General features: G+C 39.0%; 1 protein-coding gene across 1 annotated transcript in view; it reads right to left on the minus strand.

The window, feature by feature from the left end:
* BRDT (bromodomain testis associated) overlaps positions 1-22,915 on the minus strand; it is a 76,821-nt gene that overhangs the window by 23,981 nt on the left and 29,925 nt on the right. The window contains 9 exon segments of the mRNA XM_030825048.1: positions 11,376-11,507; positions 11,764-11,877; positions 11,967-12,256; positions 12,330-12,411; positions 12,414-12,501; positions 13,706-13,894; positions 15,151-15,279; positions 16,047-16,397; positions 17,003-17,175. Coding sequence (XP_030680908.1) covers positions 11,376-11,507; positions 11,764-11,877; positions 11,967-12,256; positions 12,330-12,411; positions 12,414-12,501; positions 13,706-13,894; positions 15,151-15,279; positions 16,047-16,397; positions 17,003-17,175 — 1,548 coding nt within the window.

Genomic DNA, 22,915 nt, shown 5'->3' on the forward strand with positions numbered 1-22,915 from the left:
AATACAAAAAATTAGCAGGGTGTGGTGGCACATGCCTTTAGTCCCAGCTACTCGGGAGGCTGAGGCAGGAGAATCACTTGAACCTGGGAAGCGGAGGTTGCAGTGAGCCAAGATCACGCCACTGCACTCCAGGCTGGGCAAGAGAGCGAGACTCCGTCTCAAAAAAAGAAAGAAATACACGGGTGATTTCAAAAAAATGCCTTTATTACCAACCTCTCATATCAAGAAATCCTTAGAGTCACAGGTTTTCACCCTCTTTGAATCAGCTAAAATTTCTAAAGGGATACCTGCTTTCAAGATTACTTTATCTTCCTATAGTGGAGTAAATATCCACTCACAAATTTTAATTTACATTGTTTAGGCCAAAAAGTGCAGTATGTTACATCACAGTAAAGAGCTTGAATAATTGACAGTTTAAAAAGGAATATGTTGCAACAGAGATAAGGTTTCAAACAAGCAGCACCCATTATGCTAAAATCACCTTTTATCAAGTAGCCATAAATATAGCCCTAAGAGGCTTAATTTTAAAAAATAATTTACTATAAGAGAAGGGGATGTCATTTATCTGAGAGGATACAGTCTTTTATTAAAAGTAAAGCTATTTTAGTTCTGTGGAAAGGTCTGCTGTGCTTGCTAAACTCTATAATAAAGATTCTATCTGATTAAATACTTCTAAGCTATTTGGCAGCCTCAGCTATACAGCAAGAAATGGGTTTCATAGTATCTCCTCTGCCTTTAGAAATACTGTAGAGCTGACACTGGCAGTAGAAGCAGACATAAAAAGAGATCTCTCCAACAGGGTGCTAGTGGGTTTCTCTTTCTTTATCCTACAATTGTTTCTGATGCTATCCTCCCCAGTCACAATCCTGGGTCAGTAAGGTAAAGCACCAAACTGGTAGTAACTGCCTTGATCAGTCTCTACAAGCCAGCTTTCATGACCACCTGGAGTGTTATTTGTTTCATGCTCCAGGACACCACGGATGGTCAACACCAAACATTATTCAAACTTAAAACATTCTAATTTTAATAATTACCTTCTGCCTTCTGAAAAGCCATCAGTTTCCACTGGATGTGTTACTGTTCTTTCCTTTCCTAAAATGTTTGATGCTGGACATTGTTAAAATGGCTAAATGCCACTCAATGACATCCTTTAATTTAAATAATTCAAGTATTTAAAATGACATAAACCTTCTTAATGTCACTCAGCTAAGTATTACTTAAGTGTTGCAGGCTAGGCATAGGGGGAAGAGAAGGAGACAGACTGAGAAGATTAGAATATACATCCAGGTAGCTTTCGCATTTAAAGGACATATTAGGCAGGGCATGGTGGCTCATGCCTGTAATCCCAGCACTTTGGGAGGCTGAGGCAGTTAGATCACTTGAGGTCAGGAGTTCAGACCAGCCTGGCCAACAAGTTGAAACCCCATCTCTAGTAAAAATACAAAAATTATGGCCAGGCGCGGTGGCTCACGCCTGTAATCCCAGCACTTTGGGAGGCCGAGGCGGGCGGATCACGAGGTCAGGAGATTGAGACCATCCTGGCTAACACGGTGAAACCCCGTCTCTACTAAAAATACAAAAAATTAGCCGGGTGAGGTGGCAGGCGCCTGTAGTCCCAGCTAATAGGGAGGCTGAGGCAGGAGAATGGTGTGAACCCCGGGGGGCGGAGCCTGCAGTAAGCCGAGATCACGCCACTGCACTCCAGCCTGGGTGAAAGAGCAAGACTCCATCTCAAAAAAAAAAAAAAAAAAAAAAAAAAAAAAAACAAAAATTAGCCAGGTGTGGTGGTGTGCACCTGTAGTCCCAGCTATTTGGGAGGCTGAGGCAGAGAATCGCTTGAACCCAAAAGGCAGAGGTTGCAGTGAGCCGAGATTGCACCACTGCACTCCAGCCTGGGTGACAGAGCCAAACCCTTTCTAAAAATAATCGTAATCATAAAGGAGAAATTATGGTTTCAGCTTTGAACAAAAAAAACTACAAAAACCAAAAAGACTTCATTAATATGATCATATATGTATATCTATACATCTAAATTATTCAACTATGCACCTAAAACTACATTATCCTACAATATAAACTCTTTAGCACAAATATACCAGATTGGGTTCTACTAAAAAAAAAATTCAAGGGCATCACTTTAGTTTTCTAATATATAAAACTAAGCTCAAAATTATTATAAAACTTAGCACCTCAAGGCCGGTGCGGTGGCTCACGCCTGTAATCCCAGCACTTTGAGAGGCTGAGGCCGGTGGATCACTTGAGGTCAGGAGTTAGAAGTCCCAAAAACTTAGCACCTCAAAATCTAAAGATATTAGCAAAAGGCATCAAGGAATTTTAATTAAAAAATAAAAACACCTACTATATGCCTCATAAAATTCTCAGCATTTTGCTTCTCATTCTAATCTTATATAACTGATTTTTTAAGAGCATAATAAACTAAAACTACACATATATGCTTATTCATAAGTTCCTGGCCTTTGAAATTAAAAGACAAACATACATATTTTCACTACCAAACTTACAACCATATTTCAATTAGTGAAGAAGCTCTATCAGTGCTAGCAAACATCAATTAAAATCGATAACAAGGCCGGGAGTGGTAGCTCACACCTGTAATCCCAGCACTTTGGGAAGCCAAGGCAGGCTGATCACCTGAGGTCAGGAGTTTGAGACCAGCCTGGCCAGCCTGGTGAAAACCACCCCCCTACCAAAAATACAAAAATTAGCTGGGCGTGGTGGTGCAAACCTGTAATCCCAGCTACTTGGGAGGCTGAGGCACAAAAATCGCTTGAACCTGGGAGGCAGTGGTTTCAGTGAACCGAGATGGTGCCACAGCACTCCAGCCTGGACGACAGAGCAAGATGCTGTCTCAAAATAAATAAATAAATAAATAAAAATAAATAAAATCGATAACAATAATGACAACTTACACATTGCCAACTAATTTCTCTAGGGAAGTATGACAGCATGTATACACCTACCTTAAGAGGATCAAAGTGGATAATATATGTACTATTAAACAAATGCATACTGTGGCATATATTCTAATTATAAATGTTTTAATTTCACATCTCCCCTAAAAACTCAATATAAAACTTTATTACCAAAGTTTTCATTTTAAACTGTCAAAAAAAGTTAACCATAGGCCGGGCACAGTGGCTCACACCTGTGATTCCAGCACTTTGGGAGGCTGAGGCAGGAGGATCACCAGGTCAGGAATTGCAGACCAGCCTGTCAACATTGTGAAACTTCATCTCTACTAAAAACACAAAAATTAGCTGGGCGTGGTGGCAGGTGCCTGTAATCCCAGCTACTCGGGAGGCTGAGGCAGAAAAACTGCTTGAAGCCGGGAGGCAGAGGCTGCAGTGAGTGGAGATTGTGCCATTGCACTCCAGCCTGGGTGAAAGAGCGAGACTCAGTCTCAAAAAAAAAAAAAAAAACTATAGAACTAAAAAAAGATCTGTAATCATAGAGATTTGATTATAGAGTTTACTTAATACCTATCACCAATCAAAGCACTGAGATAATGTTCCAGAGATACTAAATATTATCAGCAAGCCAATTTGAACTAAAAAACTTGAAGAGTTGAATAGGAACATAGTCTGATTAAAAAAAAAAAAAAAAAAAAAAAAAACAAGGCCAGGCGCAGTGGCTCACGCCTGTAATCCCAGCACTTTGGGAGGCTGAGGCAGGCTGAGGCGGGCAGACCATGAGGTCAGGTGTTTGAGACCAGCCTGGCCAATATGGTGAAACCCCATCTCTACTAGAAAATATCAAAAAAATTAGCCGGGGATGGTGGTGTGCACCTGTAGCTCCAGCTACTCAGGAGGCTGAGGCAGGAGAATTGCTTGAACCCAGGAAGCGTAGGTTGCAGTGAGCCGAGATCGCACCACTGCACTCCAGCCTGGGCAACTAAGTGAGATTCCATCTCAAAAAAAAAAAAAAAAAAAAAAAACAGAATGTATATAGCAGAAATAATTACCAAAACTTTTAAATTAGAAAAAGAAATCACACTTTTGTTATAGAGGACAGATTATAGAAAAGTGATTGGTAGGCCAGGTGTGGTGGCTCATGCCTGTAATCCCAGCACTTTGGGAGGCCGAGGCAGGCAGATCGCTTGAAGCCAGGAGTTCAAGACCAGCCTGGCCAACATGGTGAAACCCAGTCTCTACTAAAAATACAAAAATTAGCCAGGCTTGGTGGTGCATGTCTGTTGCCCAGCTACTTGGAAGGCTTGAACCTAGGAGGCAGAGGTTGCAGTTAGCTGAGATCGAGCCACTGCCCTCCAGCCTTGGCAACAGTGAGACTCTGTCTCCAAAAAAAAAAAAAAATGAGAGAAATTTATGAAAGTCTAAAATAATTTAATAAACTCTAGTCATTTACCTTTAGCTTTCTAGTTTGAATGGCAAAGATTATTTAGAGACTTTCCTTGTATACCTCCTGCACTTACTAAATCATCCTCCTCTAAAAAGTTAAAATCTAGGCTTGAACAAAGTTTGTGGTTTCCAAACCTTGCATGAAAAAAATCCTATCCTTGTCATGTCTATAGAAGACCTAGGTGGTAGTACTAAAATTACAAATTTATTTATTCCTGTTTGATGTCACCCATAACTAAGAAAGCTTTTTAAAAAAAGAAACAAATGTTATTTAAAGAACTTATAAATTTCATTCTCTGAACATTACACTAAATCAGATAAAATGCAAAAAGTCCAAAGGATGAAGTGACAAATTCACTTTAAGTCTTAAACAGCTAAAGAAAAACAGTGAATTGATGTCATAACCATTTAGTTTCTTTGTGTTTAACTCTGTAAAAATTGAAATTAAGTACATTGAAAAAATTCTATTTCACACTAATCAAGTATCTGAGCTTATATTTAGACAGTTCCTGGAGTTATTTCCTATAAGGTTTTAATTAAAAGCACTCCTATTGATAAGCTGTTCCTTTTGATTTTTTTCTCAGTATCATTATTAGTCACAGGATTAAAGCTATTAGTTATATTCCTCCCTATAAATCACTCAAGGTAACCCCAAGGTTGTTGAGCATTAGAAAACTCTCAATAGCTTATGTGTGCATACTAGCACAGCCTAGTCAACATAAGATACATGCATTAGAATTGATTTCATTTTCAAGGCTTGGCTACATCTTTGATCTGACATTTAATGATTTTAGTTATGAAAAATCATTTTAAAATATTTTATATTTATACTGATGTTTAATAAATGTTCTTGACTTATCTGCATATGCTGACACCAGTCAAAAAGATAAATAAAATCAAATCACATTAAAATTTGCAATGACATGCTGCTTCCAGTCCATAGAGCTCTCATTTTCATTTTTCAAGGATTTGGGATGGGCGCGGTGGCTCACGCCTGTAATCCCAGCACTTTGGGAGGCCAAGGTGGGTGGATCAAGAGATCAGGAGATCAAGATCATCCTGGCTAACATGGTGAAACCCCATCTCTACTAAAAATACAAAAAATTAGAGGGGCGTGGTGGCAGGCACCTGTAGTCCCAGCTACTCGGGAGGCTGAGGCAGGAAAACGGCGTGAACCCGGGAGGCGGAGCTTGCAGTAAGCCGAGATCGCGCCACTGCACTCCAGCCTGGGCAACAGAGTGAGACTCTGTCTCAAAAAAAAAAGAAAAAAGGATTTGGGATTTCATTACAACTATCTTGAAACTGATTTAATATCTTGTTTAAAATGAGAATTAAGTGAATTTGCTAGATTTTTAAATAAAACTTTCCTTGGAAATTAATGTTCCACCCATGTGATCAATCCTACTTAACAAAGCAGAATTAAGGAAGTGAGGGTGACCTGGCTGTAACACCTGTCACCCCATTGATAAAAGGGTTGATTTGGCTGATCTTTTCTCCCTCACCACTCCATGTACATCCCTCCCGAAGCTGTGCACTTGGTAGAAGAGAACCTTCTCTGATAGAGGAGGACTGTTCATCGGTCAAGGGTATACGAGTAGCTGTGCTCCCCTGCTAGACCCTCCAAACAAGCTCTCAAAGCAGACCTAAGTCTATATTTTTAAAAGTGCATAAACTGAAGTTTGGGGATGATGAAAGATAACCACTTAAGTAATGTGGAATAATAAATAGCTTCAATACTACTTACAACACTCAAAGATTTTTCAGATATTAAACCTTAAAACATTTGCCACACCTAAACAGAATAACGATATTGTAGTAAAGAGAGACCAACTCATAACACAGTATAACTATAAGAAGTCAATAATATTTAAAACTTTAGGCCGGGCACGGTGGCTCATGCCTGTAATCCCAGCACTTTGGGAGGCCGAGGCGGGCGGATCATGAGGTCAGGAGATGGAGACCATCCTGGCTAACATGGTGAAACCCCGTCTCTACTAAAAAATACAAAAAATTAGCCGGGCATGGTGGCGGGCACCTGTAGTCCCAGCTACTTGGGAGGCTGGGACAGGAGAATGGCGTGAACTCAGGAGGTGGAGCTTGCAGTGAGCCGAGTTGCGCCACTGCACTCCAGCCTGGGCGACAAGGCAAGATTCAGTCTCAGAAAAAAAAGAAAAAGAAAAAAAAAAAAGACTTTAGAAAAAGTGCCAGGCATGGTGGCTCATGCCTGTAATCCCAGCACTTTGAGAGGCCGAGGCGCACGGATCATGAGGTCAGGAGATCAAGACCATCCTGGCTAACACGGTGAAACCCTGTGTCTACTAAAAATAGAAAAAATTAGCCGGGCGTGGTGGCAGGCGTCTGTAGTCCCAGCTGCTAGGGAGGCTGAGGCAGGAGAATAGCATGAACCCAGGAGGCAGAGCTTGCAGTGACCCGAGAGGGCTCCACTGAACTCCAGCCTGGGCAACAGAGCAGACTCCCTCTCAAAAAGACAAAAAAAAAAAAAAAAGTAATTAAAGCTCTATCTCTGACACAAACATTATAAAAGACTGACTTGCTTTGAAAAATTGCATGTAGCCAAATTGCTATAAGAAAATCCAGGAAGACAGATACTAAATGAAAATTACATTAAGAAAAAATTACTAAAGACCAGGCACGATGACTCACTACTGTAATCCCAGCACTTTGGGAGGCCAGGTGCTCAGATCACCTGAGGTCAGGAGTTTGAGACCAGCCTAGCCAACATGATGAAACCCCATTTCTACTAAAAATACAAAAAATTGCCAGGCGCAGTGGCTCATGCCTGTAATCCCAGCACTTTGGGAGGCCGAGGCGGGCGGATCACCAGGTCAGGAGATCGAGACCATCCTGACTAACACGGTAAAACCCCGTCTCTACTAAAAATACAAAAAATTAGCCGGGCATGGTGGCAGGCGCCTGTAGTCCCAGCTACTCGGGATGCTGAGGCAGGAGAATGTCGTAAACCCAGGAGGCAGAGCTTGCAGTGAGCCGAGATTGCGCCACTGCATTCCAGCCTGGGTAACAAGAGCAAGACTGTCTCCAAAAAAAAAAAATTAGCTAGGCATGGTGGCGGGTACCTGTAATTTCCACTACTTGGGAGGCTGACGCACGAAAACCGCTTGAACCTGGGAGGCAGAGGTTGCAGTGAGCCAAGACTGCACCACTGCACTCCAGCCCGGGTGAAAGAGTGAGACTCCATCTCAAAAAAAAAAAAAAAAAGAAGAAATTACTAAAGATTAATAATCTATTAGAAGATAATTTTTCACAGAAGCTTTCAGAAAAGTTTCCTCTATTAAAATTTTGAAGAAATACAATTACATTCATATCTTTTGTCTACAATAAATAATCAAAGCCGGCCAGGCGCGGTGGCTCACGCCTGTAATCCCAGCACTTTGGAAGGCCGAGGTGGGCGGATCACCTGAGGTCAGGAGTTCCAGACCAGCCTGGCCAACATGGTGAAACCCCGTCTCTACTAAAAATAAAAAATTAGCCGATGTGGTGGCATACTCCTGTAGTCCCAGCTACTCGATCGCTTGAACCCGGGAGGCGGAGGTTGCAGTGGGCCAAGATTGTGCCACTGCACCCCAGCCTGAGAGACAGAGTGAGACTCCATCTCAAAAAACAATAAATAAAATAATAATCAAAGCCTATTATCTTCAATAAATAATCAAAAGCCTATTAAACAGAATTCTGGAATCATGATATCCAACAGCAAGTTTCAGTTCTGGCCAAATCATAATTATTTTTAAAGCAATAAAAATCATATTTATGGGCCAAGCATGGTGGCTCAGACCTGTAATCCCAGCACTTTGGGAGGCCGAGGTGAGTGGATCACTTGAGCTCAGGAGTTCAAGACCAACCTCGGAAACATGTTGAAACCCTATACCTTTTTGTCAAAAAAAAAGTACAAAAATTAGCCCAGCGTGGTGGCACACACCTGTAGGCCCAGCTACTTGGCAGGCTGAGGCAGGAGGATGGCTTGAGCCCAAGAGGCAGAGGAGTGAGCCATGATCATGCTACTGCACTATAGCCTGGGCAACAGAGCCAGACCCTGTCTCAAAAAAAAAAAGAAATTTATTTTTATTTTTTCATATTTGTATTTTTTCATATTTATATTTCCAGTCAATTTTTACTGATGTAGCAGATAAAGCTTTTGCTGATGTGCCTAATTTTCATAAATTAAATTTTCTTAGTAAATAGCCTCATTCTGCCCATGCTTGAAACTTTGACATAGAATTTGCCATCTGTTACTTGAGAATGTTACTGGTATAATTAAGAATAGTAGGTGCTTTAATTATTTTTATAGTAGATATTGCTAATGATATGATTTGACTTGCTTATTTTTCACAATTTTCAGGGCTTTTTTTGTGTGTGTGTTGTTGTTCCCAGGGAAGTAAAAAATGTTCTTAGTTTATACGCTAGAAATTAAGAGCCTTTAAAATAACAGCTGCAACTGAAATTGATATTTAGAACATTAGAAGATGTGGAGAAAGGCAAAAAAAAATTAGGACAAAAGGTCCAATTACTTCATTTAGTATTAAGCAAAGATATAATTTTTTCCCATTTGTCTTTGCATTTGCAATTTATAACATATATAAAGTGTTTTTCCAGTAAAGCAGTTTGTTCACAAAACAATTAAAATTTCAAAAATAAACAACTCACACTCTATCAGATTAGAAGACAAATTGACTTTGTGTCACAAATTGTACACTATCCATAATGTAGGTTCAAATATAAAAACTTGGTACTTTAGACTGGGCACAGTGGCTCACGCCTGTAATTCCAGCACTTTGGGAGACCAAGGAGGGAGAATCACTTGAGGTCAGGAGTTCAAGACCAGCCTGGACAACATGGTGAAACCCCATCTCTACTAAAAATACAAAAATTATCTGGGTGTGGTGGCATACACTTGTAATCCCAGCTACTTGGGAGACTGCAGTGGGAGGATCGCTTGAACCCAGGAGGCAGAGGTTGCAGTAAGCCATGATCACATCACTGCACTCCAGCCTGGGCGACAGAGTGAGAATCTGTCTCAAAAAAACCAAAAAAACAAAAACTTGCTACTTTGATTTCAACATTATATATTTTAAAACTCCTCTTAATTGAAAAAGATGACAGTAAACAAAAATGTCAGCCATAAAATAAAAATTCAACACAGCAATATTTTAAGATTTGAATTCTAGGCCAGGTGCGGTGGCTAATGCCTGGAATCCCAGCACTTTGGGAGGCCGAGGTGGGTGGATCACAAGGTCAGGAGATCGAGACCATCCTGGCTAATATGGTGAAACCCCGTCTCTACTAAAAATACAAAAAATTAGCTGGGCGTGCCTGTAGTCCGAGCTACTTGGGAGGTTAAGGCAGGAGAATGGCGTGAAGCCAGGAGGTGGAGCTTGCAAGCTTGCAGTGAGCCGAGATCGTGCCACTGCACTCCAGCCTGGGCGACAGAGGGAGACTCCGTCTCCAAAAAAAAAAAAAAAAAAAAAAAGGTTTGAATTCTGAGGCTGAATTATTCTGATAGAATGTTAGAAAAACAGAGAATATATATTGCACTATTTTAAGAACACAAGTTAATGATAAACATTCTTTCCTCCAAGCAACATATAATAATATTGTATCTTCATATTAAAATTAAGGTACTTTATTGAAAACTCTGTATTATATTGTCCTTTACCTCTAATACTTGAAGCATTTATTATAATTAGATAATTCAAACTAACAGGAACAGTAAGAGTTTCATCCTACAAATAAAAGACAAAGTGCTCTAACTTATTAGACCACAAATGCTTTATTAGATGAAGTTACAAATGCTAATTACAATTGAAAATACTAAATGCAACTTAAGTTTTTCCAGTATTGTTCTATGCTTAGAAGTCAAATAAATACTATATAATCAGAGCCCTACATTTTAAAATTTTCTAGTATGACAAATCCCAAAGTAAAAATTCTGTTTATTCTCCAAAAAATGTTTATCACTATATACTTTAGAAATGTAAAAACAAAATACAGCAATCAGCACCATATAAATGCAAACTAAACAGAACTAAGGGTTAAATAGAATGTATTGCAAGTCAGCAGACCATACTACCACACTGAAAAAAAGAGGGATGCATTTAATAATGCTAAGAATTCCTGATGTCACAATATTCTGTGTGAGATGTTTCTTTAAAAAGAGAACTGAATCTCACAAGAAACACCTCATTTAAAATAAAGAAAATTTAGGGATAACAGTGTCCAAATTCTGAATTTGCCTTTTGGTCACTAAAGATGGAACACCACTGCCAAGTCAGTATTCTTGGGGTAGTGATTACTTATCAACTATGTAATCATTAATAGAAAAGCACAAAAAAACCATAAATGACCTAAGCTTGATACAACTGCTAAACTATACAAGATAATATGGCACTTGAGCATAGCTGAGAATCTGAATTTAAAGTACATTTTTCTATAGATGGAAGAAAATATTCTACAGTGAAGAAACCAAAGAAGTAGAAAAAAAAATCTGATTTACAGCTTCTAGGATGACTGGTTTCTTAACTCAAAAGGATTATTCAATTCAGAACATAGTACCACAACATGGCAACCCTTGCAACATTAGAGTGATCTGATAGATCATGGAGAGTAAAGTGAAAGGTGCTCTCAAATAACCTTTTATTTTATAAAACAAGTAAAGGTCATTATTTTATTATCTGATATATTTTGATATTAAGATTTGAAATTATTTATTGAGACTATCCCTCCTTGAGTAAACTTTTTTTCAGCATTACAAACCTACATGTCATATACATATAATACGAAGTTTCATCTTACACAGTATCTCTTTTAGGGAAAATACTAAGATTGTCAACATGCAATTAAATAATTAGCATGATATACAAACCATGGATTCTGGGTAAGTAGCAAATATTTCTTCAAAATATAAATCAATATTACAGGAAAAAAAATGCTCCCATCAACAGAGGTACATTTAAGGGGACAGCTAACCTGATTCAGAATCACTGCTGTCTGAAGAGCTTAAGTCACTGCTGCTACTTTCAGACTCTGATGAGCTGCTGCTGCTGCTCTCACTCAGTCGGGAAACACTTCCAACAGCTTTGGATGGTTGCGTTTTATCAGCTACAAAACAGAGAAACATATTAAAATGCCAGAAGAATTAAATAGTTGCAGGAACATTTAAAAACTGCCACCTAGGCTGGGCATGGTCACTCATGCCTGTAATTTCAGCACTTTGAGAGGCCAAGGTGGAGGATCACATGAGGCCAGGAGTTCAAGGCCAGCCTGGGCAACATCACAAGACCCTGTCTCTACATACATACATACATACATACATACATACATACATACATACATACATACAAAAACTGCCACCTACATTTTGTTTGACATTTCCTAGAATTTAACTGATTATTAACATCCAGTAACCGCTTTTCCAACTGCTGTTTTTTCTGTGAGTGAAGTTCTTCTTTGGACATCATTATTTTCTTAGCTGTGTGATTTAGGAGGGAAGAAAGTGAGTATAACCAAAAACCAACATAAATACAAAACCGATGTCTATTAATATGCAGAAATACATACCAGGAGGTTTTAATGGTCTCTTTCTTAGACATGCCGAAACGTATTTTTCTAATTCTCTTAGTGTTGATGCTTTCAGTGTTTCAAAGTCTATCTCTATCTCATCAGGATTGGAACTGCTCAGAGAAGGCTCTCTTGATTGTATTATGTGAACTACTCGCCCAAGTTTATCTCCAGGGAGTTTGTTTATATTCAAACTTAACTGCCTTTTCTCATCATAGTTCATAGGTTTAGCGTTATCTTCATCTTCAGATTTTAGACCAATGAACTGTCGTTTCCTTTTCTTTGGCTGACTGTAACAAAAACTAAATTTAGTCCAACTTGTCGTTATTGTCTTAATAAGCTATCATAATAAAAGATACTTACTTTCTCTTGGACTTTTCCTTTAGTCTCATTTGCTCACACATTTTTCTTGGATTTTCATTGCTGTTATTAACCTTTTCTTTTTCTTTTCCTTTTCAGACTTCTCTTTCTTTTTATTTAGCTTACGGAAGGGTACTTGGGACAAAACCTGGAGCTGTTGATGTACAGCTTTAAGCTGATAAAAGAAAAAAATCTGTAAACATTCATGTCTCTAAATAAACTAGAAAAAAATCAAGCCACTCCAAAGTCAAGAGTGTCTTTTGTGAAATTCATTTCTTATTACATTTTCTTCAAGTTTTTATTTAATTTCACAAATGCACTGAATTTTTAAAAGGCATATATTAAATTACAAAAACTATCATGTGCTCTACCCATAAACTTAAATATTCATCTACCAACAGATCAAGAATAAATAACATTTCCAGGTGGTCTTAAGTTTTTTGTTTTTTGAGCCAGGGTCTTGCTCTGTCACCCAGGTGGGACTGCAGTGGTGTGATCCTGGCTAACTGCAGCCTGAACCTCCTAAGCTCAAGTGATCCTCCTGCCTCATTTTTTTTATTTTTATTTATTTATTTATTTATTTATTTATTTTTTTTTTTTTTTTGAGGCGGAGTCTCGCTCTGCCGCCCAGGCTGGAGTGCAGTGGCGCGATCTCGGCTCACTGCAAGCTCCGCCTCCCGGGTTCACGCCATTCTCCTGCCTCAGCCTCTCCGAGTAGCTGGGACTACAGGCGCCCGCTACCACGCCCGGCTGATTTTTTTATATTTTTAGTAGAGACGGGGTTTCACCGTGGTCTCGATCTCCTGACCTCGTGATCCGCCCGCCTCAGCCTCCCAAAGTGCTGGGATTACAAGCGTGAGCCACCGCGCCCGGCCTTTTTTATTTTTTTGTAGAGACGTGGTCTCACTGTGTGGCCCAAGCTGGTCTCGAACTCCTGGGCTCAAGCAATCCTCCCACCTTGGCCTCCCAAAGTGTTGGGGTTACAGGCATGAGCCACGGTGCCTGGTTGGTCTTAAGTTTTTAATCATTGATTTTTCAGACTTGAGCTCCAGAACAGTTTAACATTTTATCATAAAAAGTAGTTAATGTTAAATAAGACTTCATCTATAAAATATCTCTGGTTATTTCATAAATCATTTCAATGAGAATCAACCACTCATGATTAGGAATAGATAACATAATTTTTAAAAATAACAGATTTTTATGACAATAAATATTTGATTAGGAAAAACTATTAAACATTACAAATTTGCCAATAAGTAAATAAAGCCACAGTTATGAAGCGATCTAACTATACCAGCTTTAAATCTGCAGAAAAAATTTTCTGATAGATTAGTAGCTCATAGATTATCAAAATTTGTATCAATACAATCAACTACCTGCTCCTGAAGCTTTGTAAGACGCTTAACTCGTTCATCTTCAGAATCATCAGAAGAGTTCCCTTCAGAGGAGGCTTCATTGGTGTTCTCTCTACCAGTGGTTTCTGTGATATCTGTTTTGATGTAACATAAAGGCGTACTCTCAACAGGTTCAACTGGGATCTTTGAAAAATGCGTTTCGAAAACATCCTATAATGAAAAATTAGTTTGTTATGGTTTTCTGTATTTTTTATTTAATCCAGCAATCATAGCTTTTAATAAAAAGTACATTTCAGTGTCATATTTTGACCAGAATTGTTTTTTCCTTTAAGATATATCAGAAGAAACGTATTAAGACTCAAACGTATTAAGGCTCACGCCTGTAATCTTAGCACTTTGGGAGGCTGAGGGGGGTGGATCACCTGAGATGGGGAGATCAAGACCAGCCTGACCAACATGGAGAAACTCCGTGTCTGCTAAAAATACAAAATTAGTCAGGTGTGGTGGCGCATGCCTGTAATCCCAGCTACTTGGGAGGCTGAGGCAGGAGAATCGCTTGAACCCGGGAGGCTGAGGTTGCAGTGAGCCAAGATTGCACCACTATACTCCAGCCCGGGCAACAAGAACGAAACTCCATATCAAAAAAAAAAAAAAGACTCATGCTTCTCTGCCTGCCAAACTTAACAACTTTTCTCCATTTTTTTCAGGCGAGATAGACCTCTCAAGTAACATAGAAGTTCCTTTTTCTTTTTTTTTTTTTTGAGATGGAGTCTCGCTCTGTCGCCCAGGCTGGAGTGCAGTGGCGCGATTTTGGCTCACTGCAAGCTCTGCCTCCCGGGTTCACGCCATTCTCCTGCCTCAGTCTCCCCAGCAGCTGGGACTACAGGCGCCACCATGCCTGGCTAATTTTTTTGTATTTTTTAGTAGAGATGGGGTTTCACCACGTTAGCCAGGATGGTCTCGATCTCCTGACCTCGTGATCCACCCCCCTCAGTCTCCCAAAGTGCTGGGAGTACAGGCATGAGCAACCGTGCCCGGCTGGCACAGGGGATCTTCTTTCAAGGGCCCTGTAGTTGGTAGATCATTCTAATACCTCCAGCCATTTAGACTGTCCCCTCAGTGGGACATGGGCTCTAGTCAACCCTATATATAATATATCTACATCCCCTCTTCACTAATATTTCCCCAGTTTCCTTTGTATGCAGGGCAGCTTCATTAAAAGATTCGCTACTAAAGGATGCAAGAACTAAAAAAAAAAAAAAAAAAAAAACAGAACACACAACCCTCTCAGTTTTAAAAGTATAATTCATAAACTGTTTTGTTGGTGCAAAAGTAATTGTGGTTTTTGCCATTTAATACTTAGAGGTGTAGGAGTTATTATTCTTTATCTCTTAAGTTATGGTTCTAAAAAACGTTTCAACTATGTTCAGAGGAAAAACACTTTCAGAGCACAAGTAACGGCTCACCTGAAGCATTCTTGCCATTGTCACAACTTCGTGATCTGGAGGATTGTACTTGTAGCAATTCATGAACATTAATCTAACATCTGCCGCAAATTTGTATGCATCCTCATATTCTTGGTTATCCATTTTCTCCTAAATTAAAGAAAAACTACAGGATTCACAAATAGTTCAATTCAATAATTATTTGAGCACCTATATTAAATGTTCATATTACAAAATAATTCAAATATACAGAAAACAATTGCCCACCATCCAGATTTGACAAATGATAAAATTTTGCTACATTTGTTTCATATTTTTTAGACTTTGAAAAAAAATCCAGTGAATTTTGACAAGTAGAGATAAGGAAGGAGGACATTCCAAGTAAAGAGAACTGAAACAAAATCACAAAAGCAGAGAAGCAGAGTGTTTTCATATAATCTTTTTTTTGAGACAGTTTCCCTCTGTCACCCAGCCTGGAGTGCAGTGCATGATTTCTGCTTACTGCAACCTCTCCTCCTCCCAGGTTCAAGTGATTCTCGTGACTCAGCCTCTGGAGTAGCTGGGACCATAGGCATGCACCACCATTCCCAGCTTTTTTATATTTTAGTAGAGACGAGGTTTTGCCATGGCCAGGCTGGTCTCAAACTCCTGGCCTCAAGTGATCCGCCCACCTTGGCCTCCCAAAGTGCTAAGATTACAGGCATGAGCCACTGTGCCCGGCCTAGAACCATGAACACATTCAAGTGGCGGAAAACAAAAAGATATATTTTTAAATTTTCCAGAGACTCACTCCAGGTAGTATGACTCGGATGATCTTACTTTCCTTCATCTTTTTCTAGATTTTAAGATTTCTTTGCAATGATGAATTACTTTTATAATCAAGAAAAAGAAGTTCTTCCTTTTAAGGCAACATTTACCTTAATAGTTCCAAGATCCATTGGATTTTTGACTATGTCATAGTAGTTATGGAGTCCCAAAGCATTAACGTCAACAGGATTATAAAAGGGCCACGCATATGAAAAATGTTTCTTTGCAAGCATTTCTTTAAGAATCTCACTACAGTGCCTTAATTGTTCAGTTACTTTAACACTCTTCACAACATTATATTGTTGCTGAGAATCTGGCAAAACATTTGTTGGCATATTTTCTTTTATAGGTGGCAATGTCACTGATTTTTCTGTGAATATTGGAGAAAATTCACTACTTGCTTTAACTGCTGAAGTTGCAGGAGTTGTTGTATCTGCTTTCCTCTTCACACCCTTTGTAACCTAAAACAGAACAATTCAACAACAAAAACATATTTAAGATGATATTCAGAGCAATAGTTCCTTATCAGTTAAAAGAAAAAAAGGGAAAGATTATTGGCACCAAGTCTTTATATAGATAATTTACATATTGTTGTCAATCCATGCATTAAATATTGCTAAAGGTTAATTTCCTTTTGTAGGCAAACTAAATAGTTCTAATATTATCTTCCCACATACCAAAGAATGTCTTGTGCAAACCTTAAGATGAATGAAAAGTAAAAAATCAACGTCATAGTTATACCAAAAAAAGTTTCTGAATACCTGAAAATCAGCAAGAATATATGATTTTTAAAAGAAAATTATGTAGAGAACAACTTCTGATATTATTACTATCAAGATACCCAAACAGTACAAATTCTACCTAAGAAATATCTAAAATTTGGCTAGCCTCTTAGGTCTGTATTCATAAAATGCATAGAGAGGCGGAAACAGTATTATTTCAGATTGCTAGATGCTAAATGAATTAAAAAAGAAAAATTGCTAGATGCTGAAGACTAATTTTCCTATTAACATAAAAAAAAATCCAATGTTAAAAAGCAATGATTTAAAAACTACAACAAACTTACTTGGGCCGCAGTTTGTGAACTGGAGTTGACTGAAGCTCCCTGTGCCACGTTCAAGGGAGAAATAGATGTCTTAGGAAATACAGAAGGAATTGCTTGCTGCTTAAATACTTTTTCTGTTGTGCTGGGCGATGATTTTTCTTTAGCAGAAGAAACAGCTATGTTCTGTTGAGTGCCTGGAAAAGTATGAGCCAGAATCACATATATGAATGAATAAAGTATAAAATACCACTTTCTGTCTTATTTTCTATTTCATTTAGTTCAGCTTTTTAGCAATATAAGCAAAGGATACTTATTTCATTTTGAAATCTACACACACAGGATTAGACAGGTTAGACCAATTTAGATATAATAATGGAGACTTCAACATTTGTTATTAATGGTAGGTTTATCAGTTTTATTCAAAAAGGTACCTGGCTTAAACCAAGACTAATAATAGAGCTGCGGGGTTAGCTTCAGGTAGCTATGACCATGAGCAAAAATTTCAGATACTCTGGAGACCAACCACACAATAGTATGTGAGGTCTTCAGAATGCTCTGCATAAATATCCAAGGACTTCATAATTGTTACACACAGTCCATCACAGAACAAAAGATGTAAATATGATTCTCTTATCAATATATTCTTCAGAAAATTCTGCCAAAGAAACAATTGTCACGTTCTTCTGCCCTGTTCTCACAGAATGTTATGACGTAAGACATTTGGATCATATCACTCTGAAATCTGTTATTTCAAAAGTTCAATCTTCCATCAAGGCAACTCGATTCTTCTAATTGTTCACAACAAAAGCCTTGAAGTCATCTTTGACTCCACTGTCTCTCAAACTCCATATCCAACCCACCAGCAAACCCTGTTAGCATTATCTTCCTATCTAGACTCCAAACACTTCTCACAAGTGGCATTCACTCTGGCCCAAGGCATCATCAGTGCACAACTCAATTAGTGCAATAACATCCAGGCAGGTCTTTCTTCTGCTTTGGTACTCTATAGTCTATCCTCAAAACAGCTACCAAAGTGATCTTTTAAAACTCAAATCAGTGACGGCTTGTAATCTCGCTAAGTAAAGTCCAAACTGCTCATAGCATGTGTACGATCTGCTTGTCCTCTTCTCCGTACTTCTTCCCTCCTTCCAACGTCATTTCTTATTTTTTTAATTTTATTATACTTTTAAGTTCTAGGGTACATGTGCACAACGTGCAGGCTTGTTACACGTGTATACATGTGCCATGTTGGTGTGCTGCACCCATTAACTCATCATTTACATTAGGCGTATCTCCTAATGCTATCCCTCCCCACTCCCCCTACCCCACGACAGGCCCCGGTGTGTGATGTTCCCCTTCCTGTGTCCATGTGTTCTCATTGTTCAATTCCCACCTATGAGTGAGAACATGCAGTGTTTGGATTTCTGTCCTTGGGATAGTTTGCTAAGAACGATGATTTCCAGCTTCATCCATGTCCCTACAAAGGACATGAACTCATCATTTTTTATGGCTGCATAGTATTCCATGGTGTATGTGCCACATTTTCTTAATCCAGTCTATCATTGTTGGACATTTGGATTGGTGCCAAGTCTTTGCTATCGTGAGTAGTGCCGCAATAAACATACGTGTGCATGTGTCTTTATAGCAGCATGATTTATAATCCTTTGGGTATATACCCAGTAATGGGAATGGCTGGGTCAAATGGTATTTCTAGTTCTAGACCCCTGAGGAATTGCCACACTGTCTTCCACAATGGTTGAACTAGTTTACAGTCCCACCAACAGTGTAAAAGTGTTCCTATTTCTCCACATCCTCTCCAGCACCTGTTGTTTCCTGACTTTTTAATGATGGCCATTCTACCTGGTGTGAGATGATATCTCATTGTGATTTTGATTTGCATTTCTCTGATGGCCAGTGACGATGAGCATTTTTTCATGTGTCTGTTGACTGCATAAATGTCTTCTTTTGAGAAGTGTCTCTTCAGATCCTTCGCCCACTTTTTGATGGGGTTGTTTGTTTTTTCTTGTAAATCTGTTTGAGTTCTTTGTAGATTCTGGATATTAGCCCTTTGTCAGATGAGTAGGTTGCAAATATTTTCTCCCATTCTGTAGGTTGCCTGTTCACTTTGATGGTAGTTTCTATTGCTGTGCAGAAGCTCTTTAGTGTAATTAGATCCCATTTGTCAATTTTGGCTTTTGTTGCCATTGCTTTTGGTGTTTTAGACATGAAGTCCTTGCCTATGCCTGTGTCCTGAATGGTATTGCCTAGGTTTTCTTCTAGGGTTTTTATGGTTTTAGGTCTAATATTTAAGTCTTTAATCCATCTTGAATTAATTTTTGTATAAGGTGTAAGGAAGGGATCCATTTCAGCTTTCTACATATGGCTAGCCAGTTTTCCCAGCACCATTTGTTAAATAGGGAATCCTTTCTCCATTTCTTGTTTTTGTCAGGTTTGTCAAAGATCAGATAGTTGTAGATGTGTAGTATTATTTCTGAGGGCTCTGTTCTGTTCCACTGGTCTATATCTGTTTTGGTACCAGTACCACGCTGTTTTGGTTACTGTAGCCTTGTAGTATAGTTTGAAAACTTTTCCCTTTGAAAACTGGCACAAGACAGGGATGCCCTCTCTCACCACCCCTATTAAATATAGTGTTGGAAGTTCTGGCCAGGGCAATCAGGCAGGAGAAGGAAATAAAGGGTATTCAATTAGGAAAAGAGGAAGTCAAATTGTCCCTGTTTGCAGATGACATGATTGTATATCTAGAAAACCCCATCATCTCAGCCCAAAATCTCCTTAGGCTGATAAGCAACTTCAGCAAAGTCTCAGGATACAAAATCAATGTGCGAAAATCACAAGCATTCTTACACACCAATAACAGACAAACAGCCAAATCATGAGTGAACTCCCATTCACAATTGTTTCAAAGAGAATAAAATACCTAGGAATCCAACTTACAAGGGATGTGAAGGACCTCTTCAAGGAGAACTACAAACCACTGCTCAACGAAATAAAAGAGGACGCAAACAAATGGAAGAACATTCCATGGTCATAGATAGGAAGAATCAATATCGTGAAAATGGCCATACTGCCCAAGGTAATTTATAGATTCAATGCCATCCCCATCAAGCTACCAATGACTTTCTTCACAGAATTGGAAAAAACTACTTTAAAGTTCATATGGAACCAAAAAAGAGCCCGCATTGCCAAGTCAATCCTAAGCCAAAAGAACAAAGCTGGAGGCATCATGCTACCTCACTTCAAACCTCACTTCTTATTACTTCCCTCTGCCCTTACCTCACTGTTGCTCAAATTTGGTAAGCAGAAGCAGACTATTTGTTTTGCCTAAAAGAAGATATCCTTATACCTCATTCCAACATTTTCTTCAGGCATTTACTCAAATGTCACCTTCTCAACCACCGTATATAAAATAACATTTTCGCTCTACCTATCCCCACTCACCAACTGTCTAGCTCTTATTCTGCTTTATTTTTTCCATGCCATTATCACATTTGATATACAACATATAGCTATTTCTGGCTCTTCAATTCTTACAAAACAAACTCAGGAACTAAGTAAATTTGAATGTATTTTAAGATAGGGGTGATATTCCTCAATATCTGAGTTGTCACTACTCTCTGAAACTTAGCAATCAAATACATTCAGATAATCTCACATCCTTTGATATTCCAACTGTTGCTCTTTGAACTCAGGAGCTAATTAGATATGCATAGTGAGGAACTGTTACAATTATTTAATTTTGTCTCTATCCCTCACAAGAATAAAAAGCTCTGTGAGGGTAAGGGGACTTTGTTTTGGTCACGCCTAAATCCCTTGTGCCTAATGCGGTACTTGGTACATGAGAGAAACACAGTAAATATTTACTGCATGCCTATTATGTGTTGGGCACCATTTTCGGTGCTAGGGCACAAAAATAAACAAGACAGACATAGTATCTGCTCTTGGAGCTTACTGTCTAGTGTAAGAAACAGACAAAAAATTAGTAATCAAACTGAGTACAAGTGATGCTAAGTGTTAGGAAGGAAATATACAGGTTACTGACTAAATTAAGGTAGAGAACTATTATGGAGAGGGTAGCCAAGGAAGGCCTCCCTCTCTAAAGCTGACAACCAAGATGTCACTATAAAGGTAAGAAGTAGCCAGCCAGGTCAAGAGAACTATAGAATGGGAAGTAAGTCCACATGATTAGTGTGTGCACGAAGAAATAAAAGCATTTTAAGAAAGACACAGTAGTCTCCTAAGGTAAATACTGACAGAAGTCAAATAAAATGAGAATAGAAAAACACTACTTAAATTTTGCAGCATGAAGACTACAAGTGACCCTGACTGACAAAACGTTTTTGGTGGTGAACTAAAGCTAGAACTTGTGCTAAGGAGACTACATGAGTATACAGGAAGAAAGAAAGAAAAAAAAAGGAACAATAGCTGGAAGGATATGGATAAAGGAGTATTTTAAAGATGAGATACTAGAGCAAGTTTATAGGGTAATGAGACTAACCCCATAGAGGAGGAGAGATTAATTATCCAAGAAAAAAGGGAGATAACCAAAGGAATAAAATGGTTGAGATGGCAAGATCCGTTCACAAATGAAGGCACTGGCTCAAAGTGATGGAGGAGGAAAGGATCTGTTATAGGCCTTTGCTCTAGCTGATTCCTCTAGCTGGAATGTTCTTCTTTCAAATCTTCACTTCTCAATGATGCCTCCACGGAATCTGTCATGTTTGTCTCTCACTTCCTACTAGAATATAAATTCCAAGATGGCAAAGTTTTTGTTTTATTCACTGATAATATCTCAAGAGCACAGAACAGTGTTGTGGAACATAATCAGCACTCAAGTATTTGCTCAATCAACATTATCAGTTTAACACCAAGTTTTCTTTGCCATAAATTATCAACATGTACGTAACCACATTATTTTAAACTAGCTACCATCATATGACAATTTTCCTACCACTGTGACTAACAAAGACATGACTCTGGTAGTGGAATGCTTCTGTCAAAAGTTTTTTAAACTTAGACATTCACTCTGAAGCCAAATCCCACCTATCCTTTGAGGTCAAACATAACTTATATCACCTCTAAAGCCTTTCCCAACTTTTCCAGCGTGATATGGTTTGGATGTTTTGTTCTCTTCAAATCTTATGTTGAAATGTGACCTCCAATGTTGGTGGTGGGTCTTGGTGTGGGAGGTGTTTGGGTCATGAGGGTGGATCCCTCATAAATCTCTTGGTGCTGTCCTCGACATAATGAAGGAGTGCTCACTCTATGAGTTCACACAAGATCTGGTTGCTTAAAAGAGCACCTCCTCCCTACCCCCACCTCGCCATGTGATACAACAGCTTCTCTTTGCCTTTGACCATGATTGAAAGCTTCCTGAGGCCCAGAAGCTAAGCAGATGCTGGTGCCATACTTCTACAGCCTGCAAAACCATGAGCCAAATAAACCTCTTTTCTTTGTAAATTACCCAGCCTCATGTATTTATTTCTTTTCTTTTTTTTTTTTTTTTTTTTTGAGAAAGGGTCTGCCTCTGTCACTCTGTTGCAGTGGTGTGATCATGGCTCACTGCACCTTCAACCTACTGGGCTCAAGCAATCCTCTCACCTCAGGCTCTTGAGGAGCTGGGACTACAGGTGCATGCCACTATACCTGGCAAAGTTTCAAATTTTTCTATAAAGGGTCCTCCTATCCTGCTCAGGCTGGTCTTGAATTCCTGGGCTTATGTAATCCTCCCATCTTGACTTTCCAATGTGCTGGCATTACAGTCATGAGACACAACACCCAGCCAGGTATTTCTTTATAGCGATACAAAATGTACTAGCACACATCACATATCAATTTCTCACTCTTGGCCATGCATGGTGGCTCACGCCTGTAATCCTAGCACTTTGGAAGGCCAAGGCATGAGGATCATTTGAA

Source organism: Nomascus leucogenys, chromosome 12, assembly GCF_006542625.1.
Source record: "Nomascus leucogenys isolate Asia chromosome 12, Asia_NLE_v1, whole genome shotgun sequence".
Taxonomy (NCBI): domain Eukaryota; kingdom Metazoa; phylum Chordata; class Mammalia; order Primates; family Hylobatidae; genus Nomascus; species Nomascus leucogenys.